The sequence below is a fragment of the Hippocampus guttulatus genome, chromosome 16, assembly GCF_054856545.1.
Source record: "Hippocampus guttulatus isolate MCC_2025c chromosome 16, RoL_Hgut_1.0, whole genome shotgun sequence".
Classification (NCBI taxonomy): Eukaryota; Metazoa; Chordata; class Actinopteri; order Syngnathiformes; family Syngnathidae; genus Hippocampus; species Hippocampus guttulatus.
Window position 1 is genome coordinate 5,983,188 of NC_141276.1, and position 22,482 is coordinate 6,005,669.

The 22,482-nt window shown below is 44.4% G+C and overlaps 2 protein-coding genes across 7 annotated transcripts; both read left to right on the top strand.

The window, feature by feature from the left end:
- Nucleotides 1-603: 603 nt before the first annotated feature.
- znf652 (zinc finger protein 652) lies at nucleotides 604-17,121 on the top strand. Its single transcript, XM_086133187.1, has 6 exons — nucleotides 604-876; nucleotides 5,840-7,077; nucleotides 7,979-8,126; nucleotides 8,686-8,801; nucleotides 9,656-9,800; nucleotides 12,850-17,121. Exons 2-6 carry the CDS (start codon nucleotides 6,151-6,153, stop codon nucleotides 13,446-13,448), a joined length of 1,935 nt encoding a protein of 644 aa, XP_085989313.1. The 5' UTR covers nucleotides 604-876; nucleotides 5,840-6,150; the 3' UTR covers nucleotides 13,449-17,121.
- A 1,219-nt stretch (nucleotides 17,122-18,340) lies between these two features.
- On the top strand, nucleotides 18,341-22,070 carry phospho1 (phosphoethanolamine/phosphocholine phosphatase 1). 6 transcript variants are annotated; one of them, XM_086133028.1, is made up of 3 exons: nucleotides 18,341-18,481; nucleotides 18,817-18,881; nucleotides 19,883-22,070. In XM_086133028.1, exon 3 carries the CDS (start codon nucleotides 19,920-19,922, stop codon nucleotides 20,769-20,771), a length of 852 nt encoding a protein of 283 aa, XP_085989154.1. In that variant the 5' UTR covers nucleotides 18,341-18,481; nucleotides 18,817-18,881; nucleotides 19,883-19,919; the 3' UTR covers nucleotides 20,772-22,070. The 6 variants fall into 6 exon arrangements, with proteins under 6 accessions (XP_085989154.1, XP_085989157.1, XP_085989152.1 ...); XM_086133031.1 differs by having other exon boundaries at nucleotides 19,962-22,070; XM_086133026.1 differs by having other exon boundaries at nucleotides 18,379-18,485.
- The last annotated feature ends 412 nt before the right edge of the window (nucleotides 22,071-22,482 follow it).

Consider the following 22,482-nt stretch of genomic DNA (forward strand, 5'->3'; position numbering starts at 1 on the left):
TGTAGTCACGTGAGTCCTGTCCAAAAATTTCCATTGCACGTCATTATAATTTTGGGCCACAAGAGAGGGCTGTTGTGTGCAATACCAAGGAGGTTCATTTCTAATTTCAGATACTGTACGGTATTAATGGGTTTGTTAAGAAAGAAACAGACTATCTATATAGATATAGATAGATACTGTATGTCTGTATCTTTCCCACATACACCCACTGATATCTAATATATCTACTGTATGTAGATACCTACATATATAAACCAATCAACTTTATCATTCATGAATTAAATAATTTGAGAAATAATTTACACTGAATACCTTAAATACATTTTAAAATATATTATCCTAATTAAAATCCCAAAGGCTAATAATTCAAATAGAGGGGATTTTAGTTATTTAATTTTAACCATTTGGCTGGCGTGATGGAATTTACCATTCCCTTTTGGTCAACAATATTCATCATTTGAGGATAGTTAAGCGCATGAGGCAGTCAGATGCATGATGGATTGTTGTCATTTAATCTATTCATTCTTTAATGAATTCAACCTTCCATCACGGATCTCTGGTGGGTGCGCGCGCGTCCGCAGCCCAGACAGCCGCGCGCCTGTCCTCCAGACGGCGGCGGCGACGACGAAGCGAAGGCGGCCTGGCCTGCCTGACTGGGATGAACGCGGGACGCCGACGTCAGAGCGACAAGCGAACAACTCAGCTCGGCGGGGCCACGTAGCGCCAGCGGGGCGGCTCAGGTCGCCGGTGGGCTCCCGTCTCGGTTCATCTCGGGACAGCGGCTTCTTCTTCACTCCCTCCCACGGTTGAAGAAGCGCATGAGACCCTGATCGTGAACTACCGTGCCTGCATGGGCTCCGGGAGGAGGTCGTAGAGGTAAGCCTGCCAAGCAAACAACCAAGTCAGCCATCCAGCTAGCCAGTTAGCCAGCCGGACCGCAACTTCATCTCGCCTGGCTTAGATGCATGACACGCGCAGGATGCGCTCATTGCTCACCGGTAGCCGGTGGTGAAGCTGCGGTGACTGGCTCAAGTGAGCGGCCGACTTAGTGACAGCGTCGACCCGGGGTGTCAATACAACACCTCATGTTGTTATTATTTGACATTTTATAGGTAACCTTCCTATCGTAGACTCTCGACTAGTAACATAAACCAAATATGGTATTTTGTTTGTGTTTTGTTTTTATTTATGAAGTTTTCCAAAAGCTGACACACTTTTTCCCCTCCTTGACGCGCCGTGTCGACGTTGTTGAGTTGCCGCTGCTCAAATATTTGACGTTACTGTTAGCTCTATGCTAACTAGCATAGTGTTGGCGTGATTTGGACTGGTTAAAAGACAAAAGTGAAAGTCTCCTCGCAATTATTTTGGGAACACGTCATTAAACTTAGCCCTTTTAGTGTAACATTTTGACCGGTGGTGCAACTGTCTTGGAAAATTTGACATGCCCTTTTCTGCTAACGTAGCCAAGTTAGCTTGTCATGTGCGTACAGGTTAATGTAGTTGTTGGGGGGAGTAGCTGAGCATGCTAAGTAGCTCAAGTTAACCGGGGCCTGTGCTGTGTTGGTGCAGTTTTCTGCGTTTGTTTTAACCCTTTGCTCCCTTCTCGGTTACTACGCGAAGAACCATTTGACTGGCATTGCCAGCAATCGACCAGAGGAAGTGGAAAAACACAACCTAACTGCAGCCATAATTAAAAAAAAATGATGTGGAATGGTGGTAAACCACCTCCCCAATGGCAAAAGCAAGTCGGGCCCAGTCTAGACTTTACTGAACACTTAAATAAGATGCTCATATGTTGTTTTTAATTTAATAGCTTCTCAACGATGACATTTCATATTTTGACAGATTTTTGAGGAAGTATTAGTCTTTCCACGTCTTCGCCTACAAAACGTCTGAATGTTATGAGTGAAAGTTATAAATGTATGGGGGGGTCATATTGTTATGGGTGAATAGTCATAACAATTAGGGGGAACAAATTGTAATGCTGTGTGGGAGAAGCATAATTTTATTTGTGAAGTCATAATGTTGTGGGGAAAAAATTGTAAAATTACATAAGGATATGAGGAAATTAGGTGTAGGCATGCGCCAGTTACCAGTTCCAAGGTATACCGTGGTTTTAGAGTGTCACTCTTTCAAAACCACTAAAAGTCTCCTTTTGTGGTTTGAAATCGTTTTTGTTTTTTGTTTTGAGTCATCAATCCAGGTTAAGTGAAACGACCTCCCTGATGTTGGTGTGAGCAATCAAGTGAACCCAATGACTTTTCCCCTTGTCTATAAAGTCTTGGTTTTTGATAGTGGGCTACACAAGTGTCCCCCGCCCCAATACCATTATGACCATTTTCTTTAATAAATAATACATTTAAAAAATATACCGGTACCTCTATTAGGATTTCATTCTTATAATATTCATCGTTCCCGAACGACATGATTGGGAGTCCAATACTTAGAGACGCTTTGGGGACCCCGTGCAGCAGGGCACAAAGTGAGAGGGTTCGGTTTTTACGAGTTTGCCAAGAGTGTGGAATGTGAACCCTCGCACGGTTACTTCCCTACAAGCGGTGAAAAGCTCATTAAAGTCTGAGCGCCAGCGAGCTTGAGTGCTTCCCAGGTCACTGTCAGCTCCACACTTGTGAACACTTGCCCCATTTTATGTTGTTGCGCATAGTACTGCGGTGTGGGTTTGCAGTATGAAGCTTCCATGTCATCTGAAAGCCACTCTCTCATTCTATTCGGTGTTTGTGTGAGTTACATTGCGGCCTACTCCATATGAAACCAGTTTTGGCTTCTTGCAAGTATCAGTTGAGGCACAAATGAAGTCGAATAGAACATTTTGATATGGCTGAGAAGAATTATATCGCTTGCTAACCAGATCACTTAAGATCAGCTGATTTTTACATTTTTTTTCATTTATCAAAAAATATATATAATAGACACACAGAGGAATTAGCTCTGCAATGTACAAAAGATATTGTGAAGCCACATCAAAGTGCATTTTTTCACACTGAGCGAAACTCTCAAATGACTCATCGACGATAATATGAAGCAGTGCAGGCATTTTTGCTCAATACGGGTGTTGCGTAACCGCATGCCGCACATGTGTTTGGCGTATTAATCAGGTTAATTTGTGAAGGGCAAAATGGGATATTATAAGCTGCTAGCGTGCCAGTGGGGGCTTTTTTCATGCAGTTTGTGTTCCCCTGTCATCCCCACTCGGGATAATCTAGTCGGCTTTGTGTCAAATACGGCCGAGTCGCTCCATCACAACCAAGCTCGCTTTTCCCATGTGCTTGTTATACTCCCATTCTCAGGACGTCTCGGCATACTGTACACAAGGAGATTCTGTTGGTGCTTTTGAATGAAATGATCAATTGTCAAACTCGTGCAAACAAAAATGACTGAAAGGGGGCAATATTGTGCTTTTTTTTCTCTGCGATTTAAAACACTAGCCAGATTTAGAAGTTCAATTAAAACTAATCCAATGTATGAACATCTATTTTGAAAATCGGTTATTCTTTTGGAAACCTTATTTAACTTAAACTTGTCCAAACCTAATATTCTCAGATATAAAGTATCTGACCGTGAGCACCTCAAAGGACAGTAAACAGTTGGATTGTATTTTCACTCATGGATGCTGCGCTTCATCAACTAGTTGCCCACGTAGAATAGTCAATTTAGTGACACTAAAATAACAATTATAATGTTGTGCTTCAAAAAACAACAAAGGGCTTAATTTAAAAAAAATGAAAGCAAATAGAGTGCAACACTGTGGTCGACTGGTTAGCACGTCCGCCTCAGAGTGCAGAGGTGCAGGTTTCAATCCTGGCTCTGGCCTTCCTGTGTGAAATTTGCATGTTCTACGTGGGTTTTCTCTGGGTACTCGGGTTTCCTCCCACATTCATGGTATGTTAACGGAACGGAACACTCGAAATTGTTCCTAGGTGTGATTGTGAGCGCGAATGGTTGTTCGTCTTTGTGTGCGCCGGCGATTGGCTGGCAACCAGTTCAGAATGGACTCCGCCTCCCGCCCGAAAGACAGCTGGGATCGTCTCCAGCACTTCCGCAACCCTTGTAGGGGATAAGCGGATTAGAAAATGGATGGATGGATGGTTAGCAGCGAATATAACAGTTTTTGGTACACTATCTTTCTGGTGTGCCCGTCTTGGCCACCTGGGGGCAGTATAAAACTGTCATACTGTTCATACAGTCCCTTAAACATCAATCTTCATTGCCCACCACTCTTTGACAGTGGTGTGGCCTATTGCAGCATCTCCCTAAACCTTTTTTTTTTTTTTGGTTTATTAATTTTTTTCGGTGGCTCGTCTTCCAAAACAAGGAATTCAATCACAGCTCTTCTAGCGGACATCCAACAATGATGCCATTTCCAAAATGTCTTTCACAAAGTAGCTACTTCAAACAATTTTTTTCTTACGGTTTATTTATAACACACTGTTGAAATTTCAGGGGAAAAAATATGAACTATACGTGGGCAAGTTCAAATGGGCTCGTTACTTTTTGACTGCCCTTCGGACAATTTTATGCTTGGATCACATGGTGACTGGAGGCTATTTTGGCTTTATCGCCGTCGACATGCCTCAGAACCCAGTTGAATTCTGATATGCTATACTGGCCTCTAGTCGAGGTAACCATTAACCCTTGTCTCTCGTGGTTTTTGTTTGCACTGTCCTCTCTTTGTACTGATTGTCGCCTGTGTCGTAAATGTTGTTTTATAAATGCAAGCGCCGCATAAGATACCTGCGACACAGCGATGGTACAAGAAATGGGGTGTTTTCTGCAAGAACAGACACGTGGTGTTGCTTATTTCTGCCGCCGCTTCTCAAGCGAGCAACCCGCCCCGCTGAACACTGATAATGGAGAGCCCGGTTGCGAGGTTGTGTGAGGTCAACTCGCAGTCAGCCGGGTACACGCACGTGCTTGGATGTGTGCGCGCTTCAAGTCATTCTTGTAGCCTTTTTATGTTTTGAGCATTGCTGTGGTTACAGTCCTTGCCAGGCTTTAGGTCTTAAATGGTGGCGTTTGAAGGTAACGTGCACTGTTGTTTTCAAATGGGGCGGGGGGGGGGGCAGTCGTTGACATATTAACCCTTTCAAGGACAGCGGTTACTACAGTGGACAGCTTATCATGTTATCAGGTTACAGGGTGCATGAAAGGGTTAAAGTGGTCCTTTTTTTTTTTTCAAATTTTGTCAAATTTATTTGGTTGTCATGGATAATCCAGCGGGTAGATACATCCCGACATTTTAATGTTGTAAAAGATGTTTATAATAGCCAGGCGGCTGTCATTCATTTTGCAGATTCATCAAATGAAAGATTGTACCATTATTACTTACCCTACAAGTGTAAATCTATGTTGTTAATATTTAGAGGTGTCCTGATACAAATTTTTCGCTTCTGATACAATGCAGATATTGCAGCCAAGAGATTTTTTTTTAATTGGGCGAAAAAATGTGTTTTTAGTGACGATCCAGAAATAGGCATGTTTTTATTTTCATCAAAGTGTCTTTGATGAAATGGTTCCAAAAATGGATGACTAGATGGATGATTCTTGAGCACTGGTCGTCTGTTGACCTCGCTCAACTTCGACAGAATGTAAAGCATGTATTGTTTGTAATTGAGTGCACACCCATTCATTTCTGAGGACTTGTGGTTTGCCCTTGTATTCGCAGCAGCGCAAATGCGGTTGTGACTTTCATGGGCGTCGCTGTCGTTTTGTTGTAGACTTTTTTATTTTTTCGTATCATAACAGCGGAAGAGTTTTTTTCTCTCTCTCTTCCCCCCCCCCCCCCCCCCAACTCATCAGTGTGTGTTTCTGCTTCTTGTAGGTGATGCTCTGTTCATGGCCCCAGATGGCAGAAAGACGTGAGGTGTTCCTTTCTTCTACCTTACCTGCTCTGCCCTTCACAGGAAGTGAACTTAAGCTTCGTCAACTGCTATTTTAAAGTTTATGGAGGCGCGTCCGTGACGGGTTGTACGCCTTTCCGTTGTGGTTTCCCTCCCTGGATGACATGGACGCGTTGTTTGAATCCGGTTGACTGTCTCATACACCTCCATCCCCTCCTTCCTCTTGAGGGAAGGTGGGGGTTCGGTGCACCTTACCCCTCTTTGTGGAGCCACTTCAGCTTCGTAACCTTTCATGAAATCCTGCCAAAGCCTCAAGCAGGAGGTCTCTGCCCCGTGCCTGGGCGGGATGTCACAGGAAGAGGGCCGCAGGCCGCAGGTGTCACAGTCCTACTACCGACCCCCCATGCCAGAGGTGGACCTGACGGGAAAGCTCTACAAGAGGGAGGCGGGTGGCAAGCCCTACTCTGTACTGGTGGACAACAAAATGGCGAGCAAGACGGCGGCTGACAGCGCTCAGCAGTATTTCCGTGAGGGTGCGGCAGGACGAGACATACGCACGCAGGAGGATGAGGACACTTCAGAGGAGACCGAAGATGACGACGAAGAGGAGGACGGACAGGAGGAGGGTTTTAAGCGTGAGCAGATCATAGTGGAGGTAAATCTCAACAATCAGACCCTCCACGTTTCCAAGGGCGACAACAAAGGCGATACGGCCGCAGACGACTTGGAAAGAGGTTGCAGCGAGGATGATGAAGATGGGGAAGAGGTTGAAGACGAGAGCTCCTACGACGATGTGTACGAGGATGAGGAGATCGAAAGACGAAGAACGAGGTCAAAAAGGGCCCACAGAAGTGCGAGTTGCGCTTCCGGCCAGCCACAGAGGAAGAGTCTCCGAACGGCTCTAAACTCGCCGTCCTCAGGAATGACCACCAGGGGGCGACGGAAGCACCCCGAGACAGCAAAGATCCAACGGCGTTCTGCCCGTTCCACTCCGCCGGTGTCCGCGGGCGTCATGGTCCCGAGCGGCAAGGCTGAGGGGGAGAAGGAGATGCTGGCGTGCGAAAAGTGCCCTCGCGTGTTCAACACACGCTGGTACCTGGAGAAGCACATGAACGTAACGCACAGGAGGATGCAGATCTGTGACAAGTGTGGCAAGAAGTTTGTCCTGGAGAGCGAGCTGGCCTTGCACCAGCAGACCGATTGCGAGAAGAACATCCAGGTGAGAAGACACGTCTGTGTGTGTCTTTTTTTTCATCATCGCATATCTTGAACAATGACAGGCAAACACAAACAAGAGGTTCAACTGAAAACATTGTACATTTGAGCATATTTGTGCATCGGCATTCACAAATTCATTTTCAATTTACTAAACCTATCTTACATTATTTACTTTAAAAAATACACACACACACACACTCTGGCCCTTTTTTCCTGCGCAGGCCAAATCAATAAAAGTATTCCTCTCCTGGCATCGTCAGGGAACTCTGAAGTGCGTCCGTAAGAGAAAAAAAAGTACTTTGCTACCATCTTGTGGCCTCCTAAGGCAATGATAAGCTGTAAGCGGCGGCGTCACTTACTCGCGGGTTTCGCTATTTGTGGCAGGGCTTGGTCCCAAGCCTCTTCAAATCAAACTGTCATGCAATCAAAATAAACGAAAAATTGGACATCTACGATGAAGACATTTTCAGGATATTACATGGTGTCTCAATGGTGATAATGCATTGAAAACGACTTGTTAAATTTGACTGTGTTGACAGGTAAGGGCCACAAATTGGACGAGGATCACTCAGTTGGCTTAAGCCATATTTCACTTCTGGTTCAATTTAAAACTACATTAAGAACGTCAATACAGATTTTCGGCATCTGTGTGCTCACGGCTAAGTTGTTTGCTCGATGTTTGATTTGGACGGTTTCAGATGAGTGTACAGTGAGTCGTGGTAGGGCTGCCGGTTTCCCCAATGGTATGTGTTGTTGGACTCGTTTTCAGCCAGTTGAGGGAGCTATAGTATAGGTTAAGGAAATCCACATTACACAAAATGAGGGGCGGTTCCTACTTATTTATTACATGCATCTCTTATCATCGCCCATTTCAATTGTTCTTCTTCATGTGTTATTTCAAGTGCGTCTCCTGTAACAAATCCTTCAAGAAGCTATGGTCGCTGCACGAGCACATCAAGATTGTGCACGGCTACGCCGAGAAGAAGTTCTCGTGCGAGATCTGCGAGAAAAAGTTCTACACCATGGCCCATGTCCGCAAGCACATGGTTGGTGAGTGAAGTGTAACAGCCCAGATGACACGCAAATACAACATATGTTGTTTCCATTGTTATACATCGTTCACGCCGACTAGCTTAATGCTAACGTATAATGGTCAGTTCCATCGATGTGCTTACAAATATCATCGTGGTGGCTTAAACGGTCAGGTCCATAAATATTGGGATGTTTTAGGAAATGTTTTAACTTTCCAAACCCAAATGTAAAAAAAAATATGCACACACCATTAATCGCAAGTCAATTTGGAGGAGTAGACCAAATATGAAAACAAATGATACAATAATGAGATAGGAAATGAATGAGCGCATTGTGAATAGTGAGAAAAATGGTGTGGCGATTGATTTTTGACAGTAATTTAAAACGGAAAAGAAACTCGAACTTGTCAGGTTCTTTTTCAGGTCACCCCTTGTTCAGTTTTGAATAGGTGTCTTGCTGAACTGATGTCTTGCGTACTACGCCGAGTTCAAATCCAGTTCATTGTTGTGTTGTTTGGCTTCAACTCGCGCTCCCTTTCTGTCTTTCAAAATTATTTCTTACTTGTCAACATGCACAGCACATACCAAGGACATGCCGTTCACCTGCGAGACCTGCGGCAAGTCGTTCAAGCGCAGCATGTCCCTCAAGGTGCACTCATTGCAGCATTCTGGAGAGAAGCCCTTCCGTTGCGAGGTAGGACATCGCCAGTTCACACTTTGTGTTTTTCGGTACAAACTCAATGGCACTTTTTTACACTCTACCACTTTACCTTTTTTTTTTTTTTGTCTCTGTGTTCTGACGGAAGCATGGGCCATTGTTGCATCATGCTCATCAAAATGCTCTCTGTGATACTTGGCAGCAGATGCACTCCACACCCATCAGTCTGTTTGAAAGTGTCACAGAAGTATTGCCCAAAAAAAGAAAAGAGCAATGTTGGAGGCATATTTATTTTATTTTATTTACTGTATATATTTATTCGCACTCTCCAGTCAGGTTGTATTTGTGGCCCAACAAAAGCCGCTTTGTCATATTGCAAGCGCTGCACCACAACACCACCCAGATAGGCTCTTTGTCATCGATTGCGATGTCATCCACCAGTATTTAGGTTAAGCGTATTGAGTCACTCCTCTTTAATTGATCAACTAACCATTCATCTTGACAAGACGGTACCAAAAATGCAGCGGAGGCGCCAATTTCCTTCCTTCGAACTAACTTCCTTGTAATCCGCCTTTCTGAATTCAAGTGGACAGATGGAGCGTTGTCCTTCACCCGAGGCCTTTCAGACGTGTGCACGGGTGGAGCCGCTCTAATTAAACGCGAGCCGTCACCCTCCCCCTGTAGCGTGTTATTACTGGCTTATTTTAGCAGCGTGTAGCATCTAGGCCACTCTCCTCGGTGGTCTCGGCCCACACTGCCGCCGCCGCCTTTTAATTTTTAGCCAGGTGCTGTCACTGAGCAGTCTCACTTTGCGAACATCATTTGCGTTGCGTTGATTTTTGAGGAATTTGAATGACCCGATGTATGTTTGATGTGATGTGAACCTTCAGAACTGCGACGAGCGTTTCCAGTACAAGTACCAGCTGCGCTCACACATGAGCATCCACATTGGACACAAGCAGTTCATGTGCCAGTGGTGCGGCAAAGACTTCAACATGAAGCAGTATTTTGACGAGCACATGAAAACGCATACAGGTGAGGAAGTGATCACGTGCTTTGCTTGACTTTTGAGCCACGGGGCCTTTCTTCCAACTAAATTTAGTTCCTGGCATCTGGTTCGGGCTCCCTATTGGGCTCACTTTTCATATGTTGCGCCGCCTACTTTTCTCTGCTCCAGAAATCTGGTTTACTTGCAGTGTTTGTGGTCCTAAATTGTGCTTTTATTCTGCCAATTGCATTTCTAAAATTCCAGCTTCGGGTACTAAGACAACTGATTTCTCCAGCCCAGTTTTCCCAAAGAAATACGGTTGGCTTCATTGTGGTGCATCGTAGCAGTAGTCGGTGCGGTGTATTGTTTATTGATTGGACCACAACACTTTTTAAAAATTCCTATCTGTCCTTCCTCCAGTCTTACATTGATGTGAGACGATGTGTGCTACTTTGTTCAGTGTCAACTTTTCAATTTGAACACATTTCCCATGTTGTCACCCCACCTCCAATGCCGACCGCAAATTAATACGCCACCTGCCACCGAACGCGGAAGTGCTGCATGCTTCGAGTCCTACGGCAACTTGGACACGCGGTGTGACTCCAGCCTTCAAGACATTTGCGGTCTTTGATCGATGCGCGGCTTTCCACTTCTGTGTCGAATTCATGACCACCTTCCACGATGTCACTCTGTTTAAATCTGGTGAAGAATTATCCTTCTCAACTGTACCATGGCAACCCAAACTGGACCGCTAGGTGAAAATGTGGCTTCTGCTGTCTAAAAGAAGAATCGGGTGTGACATTGTTGAAATGCATGTTGTAGTGAGACGTCGCCCATTTGTTGTAATGAGAGGGGCTGCGGAACATGAAGGAGTGGCGTGAGTATGTAATGACTAGCCGCTCACATGCTGCCGATTCCATCCCTCTGATTTTCTCTGCCTGCTACCTCGCCATTTTCCCAAACCAAGCTTTTGCGGTACGAGCCTTTTTCCAGGATTCCACACAGCTTCTATTTGTGATATGTAATTACACGATTCCTTTCCTGTACTTGCTGTTGGGAAAGGACACACCCAGCCAAGGTCTGCATGACCGGCTGTCCCAACTTTTTACATCAAGTACCACCTCACAAAATACTTAACGTACAGCACTTCTGCAAGTACAACTACCATGATGATTTTTAAAATACAGGAGCAAAAATGAAGCAGAAATCTATGTTTGAATTCATTGCAAGCCACTGCAACATAATGCACAGTTTGAACATTAACACTGTGTTGAAATATCGTCCTGAGGTCATGTCGGGGTGGGCGAGTATCGATACTAGGTATCGGCCTCAGGTCGATACCAGCCTTTTTTTTTTTTGGTATCGTGTCGAGGCTGCCGATACTATCCACCGATATTTAAGGTAAAGAAAATCTGACATCAAGTCCTGCTTGGAAGTAGCTGGCTCTAAACTGCGTCAAGCTGCCATGTCAGCGAATCATCATCGACATCAGAAAGTGTTGTTGTTTTTTCCTTTGTTGTCATTGTATTAAATTAAATTTTAGATATCAAAATTACTAGAGGGATCAATACTCGGTATTGGTGAGTTCTCAAAGAGTAAATACCCTACTCATACTGGTGAGGATCTTCAAAAAATTGTGGCCTGGAAATTCCCTATATAAGTTAGATTTACAAAAATGTACCAAAATAAATTTTAACTCCATCTCAATCATACTTAACTCATTCAGTACCAGCCAATTCTGGACCAAATCTGAAAAGACGTTAAAAAACGTCTTTGGGAGTGAATGAGTTTACAAATGTACTGCACTGGATTAAACAAGGTTTCAGCCTCTGTAACATTATGCGCAGTTTGAACATTTAATTCAATCTTTTTTTTTCCTTCCCCCACGGAGCATTTGCGCAGACCACACTTTGAGAACCACTGCGTTAGAATACGAACTGCGTTAGAATACAGAGTTCAACCCCCCACAAGCAGATTCATGACAAATTCTTCCCACTATAATGGACTGTGGTTACACAAGATGGCTGTCACCTCTCTAATGTTCGAGCTGGTTTGCCGGCGACATGGCAGATGAAGGCGTTTCAGAGAGCCCTTCAGCAGCCGGTGGAGGGACGGCCGCGTGGGCGCCGGCAAGCGCATTGAATACCCGCGTGGAGGAGGTTAATGAGAGTGGCTGCTCCGACTGTACATTTTCCCGTCTCCTCAAAGTGTCACTTGTAATAGCTTCCTGCCGAGTGGGCGGCTCAGCGGCACAGACCCTCCGATGGAGATGGAGGCTTATTAGCATTTAAGGAAAAAGACGTGCCGGGAACAAGACGTGATGTTTGATAGAAAAATAGAAGCTATATTTATGCAAATTTTGGGCGTCACAATCAGGGTTGCATGGGGAGGGGTAACTATGGGATGTTTAGTTGGACGATCATCGGGAATATTCCAGAAAACAATTTACACATTTTTCTTAGGATGAAATGGATTGTATCGCCATGTATGGTCATTTTGTGATAGTATCACCAATAAAATGTGGAGCAAAACACAGGCAGGCGGCCGTCCGTCTCCATTGATATTCTAGACCTCGAGCCTTCAATCTTCGTGCCTTTCATGTTAGACAGCGTCTCGCGATGGTCTCTATGTTAAACCCCTGATTCGAAAAGAACATCAGACATGCACCTATAATGCCAACCACGTGGTTGGCATTATAGGTGCATGTCTGATGTTTATAACAACACAATCCAATGTGTTGTCATGACCTTGGAGCCAAACTTACTCAAGGTGGCGGCGACATGCGTGGCGGCGACATGCGTGTCGTCAACCGGCTAAGGCTTGCTCTAGCTAACATCGACCGTCTCTGGAGCTAGCGGCTTTGAGCATGCAGGCTAACCCATCCAGCATCCAAGGATGTGGGTATGTTAATTCTACAACACCAAAATGTGCAATAACCGACCCAGAATTCTACCCTTGGCCACAATGGAGCGTGAGATTCAGTTTAAAGTAACATGTCCAGTTTACCCCCGTTCATTGCTGTCATCCCCATTTCCATTCCATTGTTTTCATCTTTAACCGTCCCTCACCATAATAATGATTTTCTTCTCCATACAGGAGAGAAGCCGTTCATTTGCGAGATTTGCGGCAAGAGCTTCACCAGCCGGCCCAACATGAAGCGCCATCGCCGCACGCACACGGGCGAGAAGCCGTACCCGTGCGAGGTATGCGGCCAGCGCTTCCGCTTCTCCAACATGCTCAAGGCGCACAAGGAGAAGTGCTTCCGGGTCACCAGCCCGTTGGTGCTGCAGCCCGGCGGCCCACCCGTGCCGGTCGGCCTCTTCGCCAGCACTTTCTCCACCTCCCCCTCTTCGTCGTCTTCTGGTCCCGGGCCTTCAGCGGCCACCTCGCCAGCCGTCACCAGCGCGACCACCCAGGGGATCCACTCACCCGGGGCGGCCTTACCCCTGCGAGGCCCTTTGGGACACGCCTTCCCCCACGTGCAGCTCCACACGGCCTCCTCGCACCAACACTCCCAACCGCACCTTTCAAACGCCCACCACCACCACCTGGCAGTGCCCCCGGTCTCCCACCTGCCCCCTCCGCCGGCCCTTTTCAAAAGTGAGCCTCTCAACCACTGTGGGCATGAAGATAGCACTTACATGCACCACATGGCTTCTGCTGAAAAGGGTCCTGGAGCCTCTCAACATCACTGAATTGTGAACCACAACCCGCGGGCGCTGCCTCAGTCACTCAAACCATCACTAACTTCTTGGATTCAGTGGGCCACCTTTTTTTTTGTAAGCAAAACCCAGTCCTGCGTTTACGCACACCATCTGGCACCAAGTTAAGTTACGTTTTCACTGAGCAAGTCTTTATGCTTGTTTTTTAATCGATTGTAAAAAAAAAAAAAAATCTAAAATATCCGGCACTGGCACTCTGTCCGCACCCTTTTGTTGGGGTTCCAGTTAGGAATGTGCCAAATATTCGGTCATCTGCAAATTATTGTCTGAAAACTGTCATTGAAGCAACACAGCCAAGACAGGATGTTTGCATTGTAGGATTTGATTCAGAAGAATTTGGGGGCGGTGGTTCTGGTGCATCACCTCGTCTTGTCCGACCCGGGTGAAATGTGGGCAACAACAACGGTGTCTTTTTGAAGATTCCCCAATGCAAACAAGTGTAGCATTAACACAGAACAGTCTGCTGTTTCTTATCGCTTCCTCTGGCCAGAGGTTGAGCTGCTGTGTATTTGTTTCTCAAACCATATGTGAAGTTACAGTGCAAGGCTGATAACACTTCCCAACCTTCACATTTTAGTCCATGAGGCAAATCAGTTGGCCTCGGTACTGTACTGAAAGATTGTTTAAAAAAAAAAAAAAAAGTAACGAAAAGAAGTCTAAAAAGTGGGTATTTTTAAAAAATCGGTCATATTGACGTTCCTGTCTGTTCCAGTACGTCAAAACAACCAAACCAAACCACGGTGAACCCAATTAAACGGACTGTTTGGTGGAAACGTGGCTTAATGATAGAGCCGGCCCGTGTTGTTCAAAGCATTTCCCTGAATCCATTGTTCAAATCTCGGACCTTCTGAGCAGCCCACCACAAGCCGATTCATGTCAGGGTGCTCCTCTGCAACACATTTTTACATGTGCTTGAAAGACTGATACGGACTCCCTATTTAAGACAAGCTACACACGCTTTACAAGTGGCAAGTATTCTCAAGTGGATTGCGAATGGATTTTTTTTTTTCCCCTGGAGGTCCAAAATATTCTGTGAATGTTGTCGCTGGTTCTCCCAGTCGCGCAAGAACGCAGTGCCGTGGACTCCAGTGTGAGAGAGAGGGGAAGAGTTAGTTTTTTAAATATACATATTTTTTTGGGACTTAAAATGGAGCTCTTGGCTATGATGTAATGCGATTCATTGTGGTTCAACGGTGCTTTCCATTCCCGTAGATGCAATTTCTTAACTTTGGCTTCGCTGTTCAAATTTCAGTCATATCCCCCCCCCCCCCCCCGAACCGAATCGCAAGCGACACCGCTCAAATGCGGACCCGATATGATCATTGTGAAGAAACTCCGGTTTTGCATCACAAGAACCGATAAGATAAGAAAACCTTTATTAGTCTCGCAATGGAGAAATTCCCAATTCACAGCAGCAAAGCTATGAAAGGAAGAAGTAGAACAACAAAATATAGGAGCTGCTGGAAAGGCAGCCACTCTCGCGGTGCCATTTTGAAGTCAAAATAACAAAAATAACACAACACAACACAAAGGGCACAGACAGTCGTGCAATCTTCACCACTTTTCTGCATACACTTTGTTGTCTGAAGCAGTTATAGATGAAAGAGGAGAGGATCAAAGTGTCCTTGAGTGCAACCTTCTTCTCTCTCGTCCCACATTGCCACCCGGTCGGTTCCAAACCCTCCCTCCTATTCTCCCGTTTCTGCCACACTGCTGTCAATAATACGGGTTTGTCATGTTAAAGCACATTTAACATGCTCACTGTACTCACACACATGCGCGCGCACAAGTTGCTCGGTTTGCTTTGGCGTTGTGATGGTTTTGGAAGGTCGTTTTTGGACCTTTGGACCGCACGGGTCCTTCTTTTAGCCTGTTGAATGTCGCCTACGCAGAAAGACGTTCGGTGTTTTTGCTTATAATTTTTGGCCACCCCACGGTGGATAAAATGCCCCCCAAAAGCTCCCCCCCCCCCACCCCTGTCACTTGTACGCAATCAGGTCGGTTACAAGCGCAAGCGATTACATTGGTGACAAAATGTATCCGCCGATGGTGTGAATGTCATTAGCTTTAAAAGGCGTAGAGCTTTGACTGTTATCTGCGCAAATCCTTCGGGGGAGCACAGACCTCTTGGAAGGTTGATCAAATTGTTTGTTACTTATCGGGCTACTTCCTGGACAAACTCATGAACGATGCCATTATGGTGCAGTCGGAGGACCGGATAGTTACTTGATCCGGCCCCCCCCCCAAAAAAAATCCCGGCTTTGGTGGGGTTTTTTGGCACACAACCAAATTTTAAATGTGGTTTACAGTGTCAAAATGGTGGATAAACATCCTTTTTTGCGCAGTGCTATTTTTGGAACACGTTTGATACCAATAAGCTCGTATTTGGGCAGACAGTAGCATTAAATTGACCGTGACTGTCTTTCGACAGTATTCAGCCCAGAGTGGTTGATGGCGTCCCCCATCTGATGGATTGGACCTGCAGTTTGTGTTTGTGTGGCTCTTAGTTCCACTTCACGATCAGCTCATCATCCAGTTGCAATATGGCTCTTTGTCTTATCTGATGCCTTCCCTCCTTCCCTCCCTCTTTCTTTGTGTGTGTATTCTCTGCACTTTAGCGCTGCGTGGGCAAGGCGCAGGGAAGTTGCGATTGTATTGTGGAACAGGCCACAGTCCGGGCTGCAAGCGAAATTGGCTTTTCTTTTTGTTGTTGTAAGGGCGAGGAAAGGAGGAGAACAGTGGGTGATGTGGAATGGACCCTAACAAAAAAGAGGATGTTTCTAGTCCTTGGAAAAAAAAAAAAAAGCATCCTCTTACTTTGCTGACCACACACTTGGCCATCCAATCTCTGTCTGCAGTACATTTTTTTATTTTCATGTTTTGCAAAAATGGTCATGATGATGATGATACGCCTCCTTTCTTTGCTGCATAGAATGCACTTTCTACTACTAAAACTCTTGGCTAGTTGCGAGAAAAAAAATAACATTGTATATTCTAAGATGTTTTAAAAAGATAAATCATGATACTTTTTTCCTCCCTGTCACCCTTTGTATTTCTAACCACTTAATGTAGCATTATTGTGTATTTTATTATAATTGTATCTGGTACAAAATCTGCGGCTTTATAATGTCCTGGTTTGTCTTTATTTTTTTACGTTCTCTGGAGATTTGAGGAACTTGGAATGAGAAGTTGGGCCTCTGTTTTTTTTTTTTTTAATAACTTGTACATTTAACTTGTACATTTAACTGACTGCTAACTTTAAGTAAAAACAAGTAGCCACGAGTGTGACCGCCTCCTTTTGTCTGGTTGCCCAGCAACACTCCACTAACACAAAAAAACTGAGCACGTGAGCATGTGGAAGTATGTCAATCTTATCGTTTTTTAGTGTCAGTAGGTTCACTTGCTGGCTGCACGTGAAGCCTCAAGTTCTTATCTGCTATTTGTTTATGCAGTTTTTTTTTCGGTAGATAAGTACTAAGTTGCTTGTATAGTGTTCAGGATCATTGACCTTGAAGAACTGATGAAATGTTTTTGCCTTAGTTAAAAGAGGGTTGCTAATAAAAGAGACTCGGCGGGTAATTTACTGCCAAATATGATCCGATGATTAAGCAACATGAAAATTAAAGCTTTTCAGAAAATGCACAAACAGTTATTGTTCAGTTCATGATTTTTGTTTTTCCAAATTAAAGCTGATGTTTGCAAAAGTCTTGTTTTGAAAAAAAAAAATGGAAAGACAATCAATCTACTTTCATGGAGGAATACCGAAACCTTAAAATATTTGCTGTTGAGAGGCTAAAATTTTCAGGATTTTGACACTTTTAAATTAAACAAGGTTACTGCGTTGAATCAGTCATCAAAATTATTTATTGATGAATTTGATCGACGTGTGTGTGTGTTACAGCAGGGGGGCGGGGGAGTCTAAAGTGAGGCGGATGGGTCTGGAGAGTCGTGATTCACCGCCGGCGTGTAGGCGGTCGGTGAACGAGGTTGAGAAATAACACGCTGTGCAACATCTTCACCTTTTTTTCCTTTTTGGCTCAGCACGATGCAGCGAACCAGCTGCGAGTTGTTCGGTTGCCTTGCTGTAATGGTTACCATGAAGCGACATACTTTGGAAGAATACTTGCCGGGTCATAAATTGGCCCACATTAACATGATCCTCTTTTTATAAATATTCAGAACTCACATGGGATGATTGAAAACTGGTTTTGAGTGTCGGTGTAGTATCATACTGTAACCCTACTCTACTGCACTTTGTAGCCTGGAGTGTATATATTTTGTGCTGTTTAACCACAAGTGTATTCTTGGCTAGTCCACTTCATGAAGTCAACTGCAAACTGGAATCAGAAGCAGAGTACACCAGTCTAGTACCGGTAGTCTAATCCAGATTTGTGTTGAAATCCAGTTCTTTCTTGAAAGCAGACTAGACCAATATAATCCAGAGTTGCTCGAAAACAGACTGCATTTGCACCGTTGTCTCTTCCAGTCATCAAGTCCAGGTCTCTTTTTGAAGCATGCTAAACCAGTCTCGTAGTCTATTCTTACATTAAGTACTCTATACCAGCCTAGTCCATTTCAATTTAGCATTCATGATTCCTTTTCTTCTCTTATTTATATAAAGCTGAATGTAACGGTCCATTACTTTCTTTGGAGCAGGCTAGCAGTCTAGTCTAGTTATTTCTTGAAAGCCGTCAAGATCTGCCTATGCCAGTCTAGTCTGCCCTAAATCAGGCTTTGACTAGTGCAGTCCTTATTCTTAAAATAAATTCGAATTAAATTTGGTGTAGTCTCGCTCGAGCAGTGAAGCCCAGTTCTTCGCAGACCACCTTTTGACTGCGCGTGAACGCGCACCACAGCTCTATCATTCAATGGGCGGGCGGACTCGTCGCGGCGTGCACGCGGCCGCGCGTTCGGTTGTCACATAAAAACCAGTCGAACTCCACGCTCTCCTCTCAATACGACGGGACCGGAACCTCAAAACGGACGACGAGTGCCGACCCACACCAGTATGTATGTATGTTTGTTTGGTTTTTTTAAATGCACGTTACACTATATATACATATATAATCTCCATAGTCTGTAGACTGGTAAAGACGACAATACATAACGAGCTCTGTTGATATTTTCCTTGAAAAATGTGCGCAAATGTTTCACCTAACTCGGAAACCGGTTTTGCGCATTTGCGAAAGTGTCATATTCACTAAACTTCACTGCAGAGCAAATGATAAAAGACGTACGAATTCTTGAATGTTCCACCCTCACTGAAATTAAAAGCCGTTTATTTCCTGTGGTTGCCATGTAACGTCTTTGCCCTATATCTTGTCATGTGTATTTTCGAAAGAAATTATAGGAGGACGTCTTGAAGAAACGCACAGGCACGTGATCCTTATCCAACTTCCCATTACAGTGAGTAAAATTTAAGACAGAAAGAGCCATCACCATGTAGTTGTATTGAAATACTGTTTTCACAAAGATTGCAATCGCCAACGAACCTGACGTATTGAGAAGTGCGTGTTTGCGCGCGCGCGCGCGCGTGTGTGTATGCGCGCGAGCATAGGCATGCTTGTGGGGGATATACAATACAATACAATGCATGCTGATTTATATAGCGCTTTCAAAACAGTGGCAGCTGTAACAAAGCGCTTCACAAAACAGTTAACATAAAGTAAAATAATCAACACAACACATAACATAAAACATGGACAGTCGTGCAGTCCTAACCACTTTTCCGTCACACGATATATATATATATATATATATATATATAAAATGTATGTCCTGCAATTGGCTGGCAACTGGTTCAGGGTGTCCCCTGCCTACTGCCCGAAGACAGCTGGGATAGGTTCCAGCACCCCCCGCGACCCTAGTGAGCATAAAAGCGGTTCGGAAAATGAATGAATGAATATATAATGTATATGTGTGTGTGTGTGTATATATTTTTTTAAATAAAATATTCTGGTTACACCGCCCTCTGGTGGCCAGGAAAGGAGGAAGTGCAGTGACACACGTAATCATGACGCACAAACTGAATCATTCTTTACATTCTACGATTTGATTACGTTATTACGGTATGTTTTTTATTAAACAAAATACTACAGAGTGCCATTTTTATGTTAAAAAGGCGTAAAAAAAATTATTGGTGTTTTTTTAGCAGGCGCTGGATTAAAAGCAACTGATATTTCGGGGCACACTTTTTGTAGAAATTTTGTTTGGTGTTTTACAGTAAGAATTTTTTGTTTTATGATACAAGAGGGGGGTGGGGGTAAACATAATTTTGTCAATGCGTTTTTTCGGCCATCAATTATATGTAGGTTTTCACTATTCATGAGCTGGCACGGGTCCACTGGGGAATTTTTCAGGTCATTATCTTGAAATACTGTGTAAATAATAATGTTTTCCCTTGGTAGCCTCTGCGTGGAATGCAGTAACCGAGGTGTGACAGTCATGGGGGACTCGTTCTTCAACTGCTGTTATCTCCCACCCCAGCCCCCAGGCGAGGAGGAGCCCCCCGGCTCCCGAACCCGCGGCGAGAGCAGAATGGCCTCACGTATCTCCCCGGACAAGCGCTTCCTCATCTTCTTTGATTTTGATGAGACCATCGTGGACGAGACCAGCGACGACATGGTGGTGCAGACAGCGCCCAACCAGCATCTCCCCGCCTGGCTGAAGGACACGTACCAACCGGGCCGCTACAACGAGTACATGCAAAGGGTGTTGGCTTATTTGGCTGAGCAGGGCGTCACTGAGAGTGACATCCGCACCGTCATGGAGAAGCTGCCCGCTACCCCTGGCATGCTGGCGCTGCTCCAATTCCTGCGCAACCGCCCGCCGCACGACTTCGAGGTGGTCCTGCTCTCGGACGCCAACACCTTCTTCATCGAATCCTGGCTGAGGCGAGCCGGCACCCGGTCCCTCTTCCATCGCATCTTCTCCAACCCGGCCACCTTCAACAGGGAGGGGCGGCTGGTGCTGAGGCCTTTCCACTCTCACGAGTGCCCGCGTTGCCCTGCGAACATGTGCAAGCAGGCGGTGGTAAGAGAGTACATCACACGCCGGATCCAGGAGAGGGGGCGCCCCTACCAGAGGGTCTTCTACGTGGGCGACGGCGCCAACGACTTCTGCCCGGCGCTCGCCATGGGGCCCCGGGACATGGTCTTCCCACGGCGAGACTTCCCCATGCACCGCCTCATCACCGAGACCCACGAGGCCACGCCGGGGGAGTTCAAGGCGGTGACGGTGCCCTGGTCCTCCGCTGAGGAGGTGGTGCAACGTCTCAGGAAGCTTGTGGCTGAGTAGGGATGTTAATTGGGATGAGCATTGCAATCAATTAATTACACTGGTCAATCGCAATATTTCGGCTATATGTGTCCCGAAATGTATTTTTGACGAAGAGTTAAAATATGCCTTGATTTGTTTTTGTTGCACATCAGGTTTTTGAGATACTGTACTTGTATTTTGGTTTTTGGTTTTAAGTTTGACCCATACATATTCTACCATGCGTTGTAATTGAGAAATGAGGCTTTAGAAAAAAAAATCCACCTAATGCTGAACCTTAAATCATAAATATGACTCAATATACGACTTTATTATGTATTATGTCTTACTTGTTTATAATTGCATGATCATTGTTATTACGAAAAGCTGATGTGCTCAAGACAAAAGAAAAAGAATCAGCCCAAAAAAATTAATCTCGAAAATTTTACTTGCGTCTCCGATTAAAAATAAAATAGTAAAGATTGTTGACCAGTGTAATTAATTGTTGGAAATGATTGTTGGAGTGCTCTACTCGGGTGCAATCAGCGGAGGTGATGTTGAGTCAGTTTAATTTGCCTTCCAAATAAAATAATTTGTAAGGCCAGCTACTTTAAAATGGACGTAATTGAATGCCCATCCCTATTTACAGCACTTATGCAGAGTGCATGCTCATTATCGGGAAAACTCTTAAAATGAATTACCTAGCCTTAAAAATCCAAATAAAACTGAAATTTTGATGCACTTGAATGCCCATCCCTAATAAATATGCATATGCTCCTATACTTAGGATGTGCATTTCAGATCACATTATTGGGGAAACTCTAAAAATGAAGAAACTTGCAAAGTGTTTTTCAGAGCACATTATTAAAAAAAATCCAGGTGACACATTTCAAAATTAAGATACCTAGTATTTATAAATTATTTGTCCCTGTACCCCACCCAGAACAGGTCTCTTGCCCACCAGAAACAACATTGAAGGCAACATTTTTATTGTACTGGTTCATTAAAGTCATATTTGTGTGTTTGGCCAGGATGTGCCTCTATATTGGCTTTAACGGGGCATGTGCACCTCAGACCTGCCCAACCATAAACAATTCAATGCTTTTAAAAAGTATATCTTAGCTGATCGCACTACCTGTTCAGTGTTTGTCGTGCGTCATTTCTGCACTTTTCCTTTCATGTTCTGCAGCAATATTCTTTCACCAAGGTGCTTCTTTTAAAATATTTTATCCATGTACTGTATATGCGTTTTACGTCTTTTGTATCTTTTAGTTTGAAGGCCATTGCCTTGTTGTGGAACTTGTTACCAGCAGCAATATGGAAATAAAGCCATCAACTGAAGTCATGTTTGTGTTGTGATTAATCAAACTCTCAGCAATCTATTTCAGGGGAGAAAAAAAATGTCATTTTTGGCTGAGACTGCCATCTCATTAGCAGAGCACAACTGACTACTAATTGATGTATGGTTTCCCCAGAAGCAAGTCTTTTATTATTGTCCAAAGCCCAAATCAAATGATTGTGGTTCAGTGGATATATTTTGTGTACATAGAATATTCGGTTACAGAATACAAACCCGTGGAACCAAATTCCCGTCTTCTCAATTATTTTTATTCTTTGCATAGTTTACCCACTGCAATTTTTTTCCCGAAAAAATCGTATGACAGCATATAATTATTCACCATAACAGGTGTATTATGAACCAGATACCTTTCTTGCTTCATTCTTTGTAAAAAAACAAAAAAAACAAAAAACC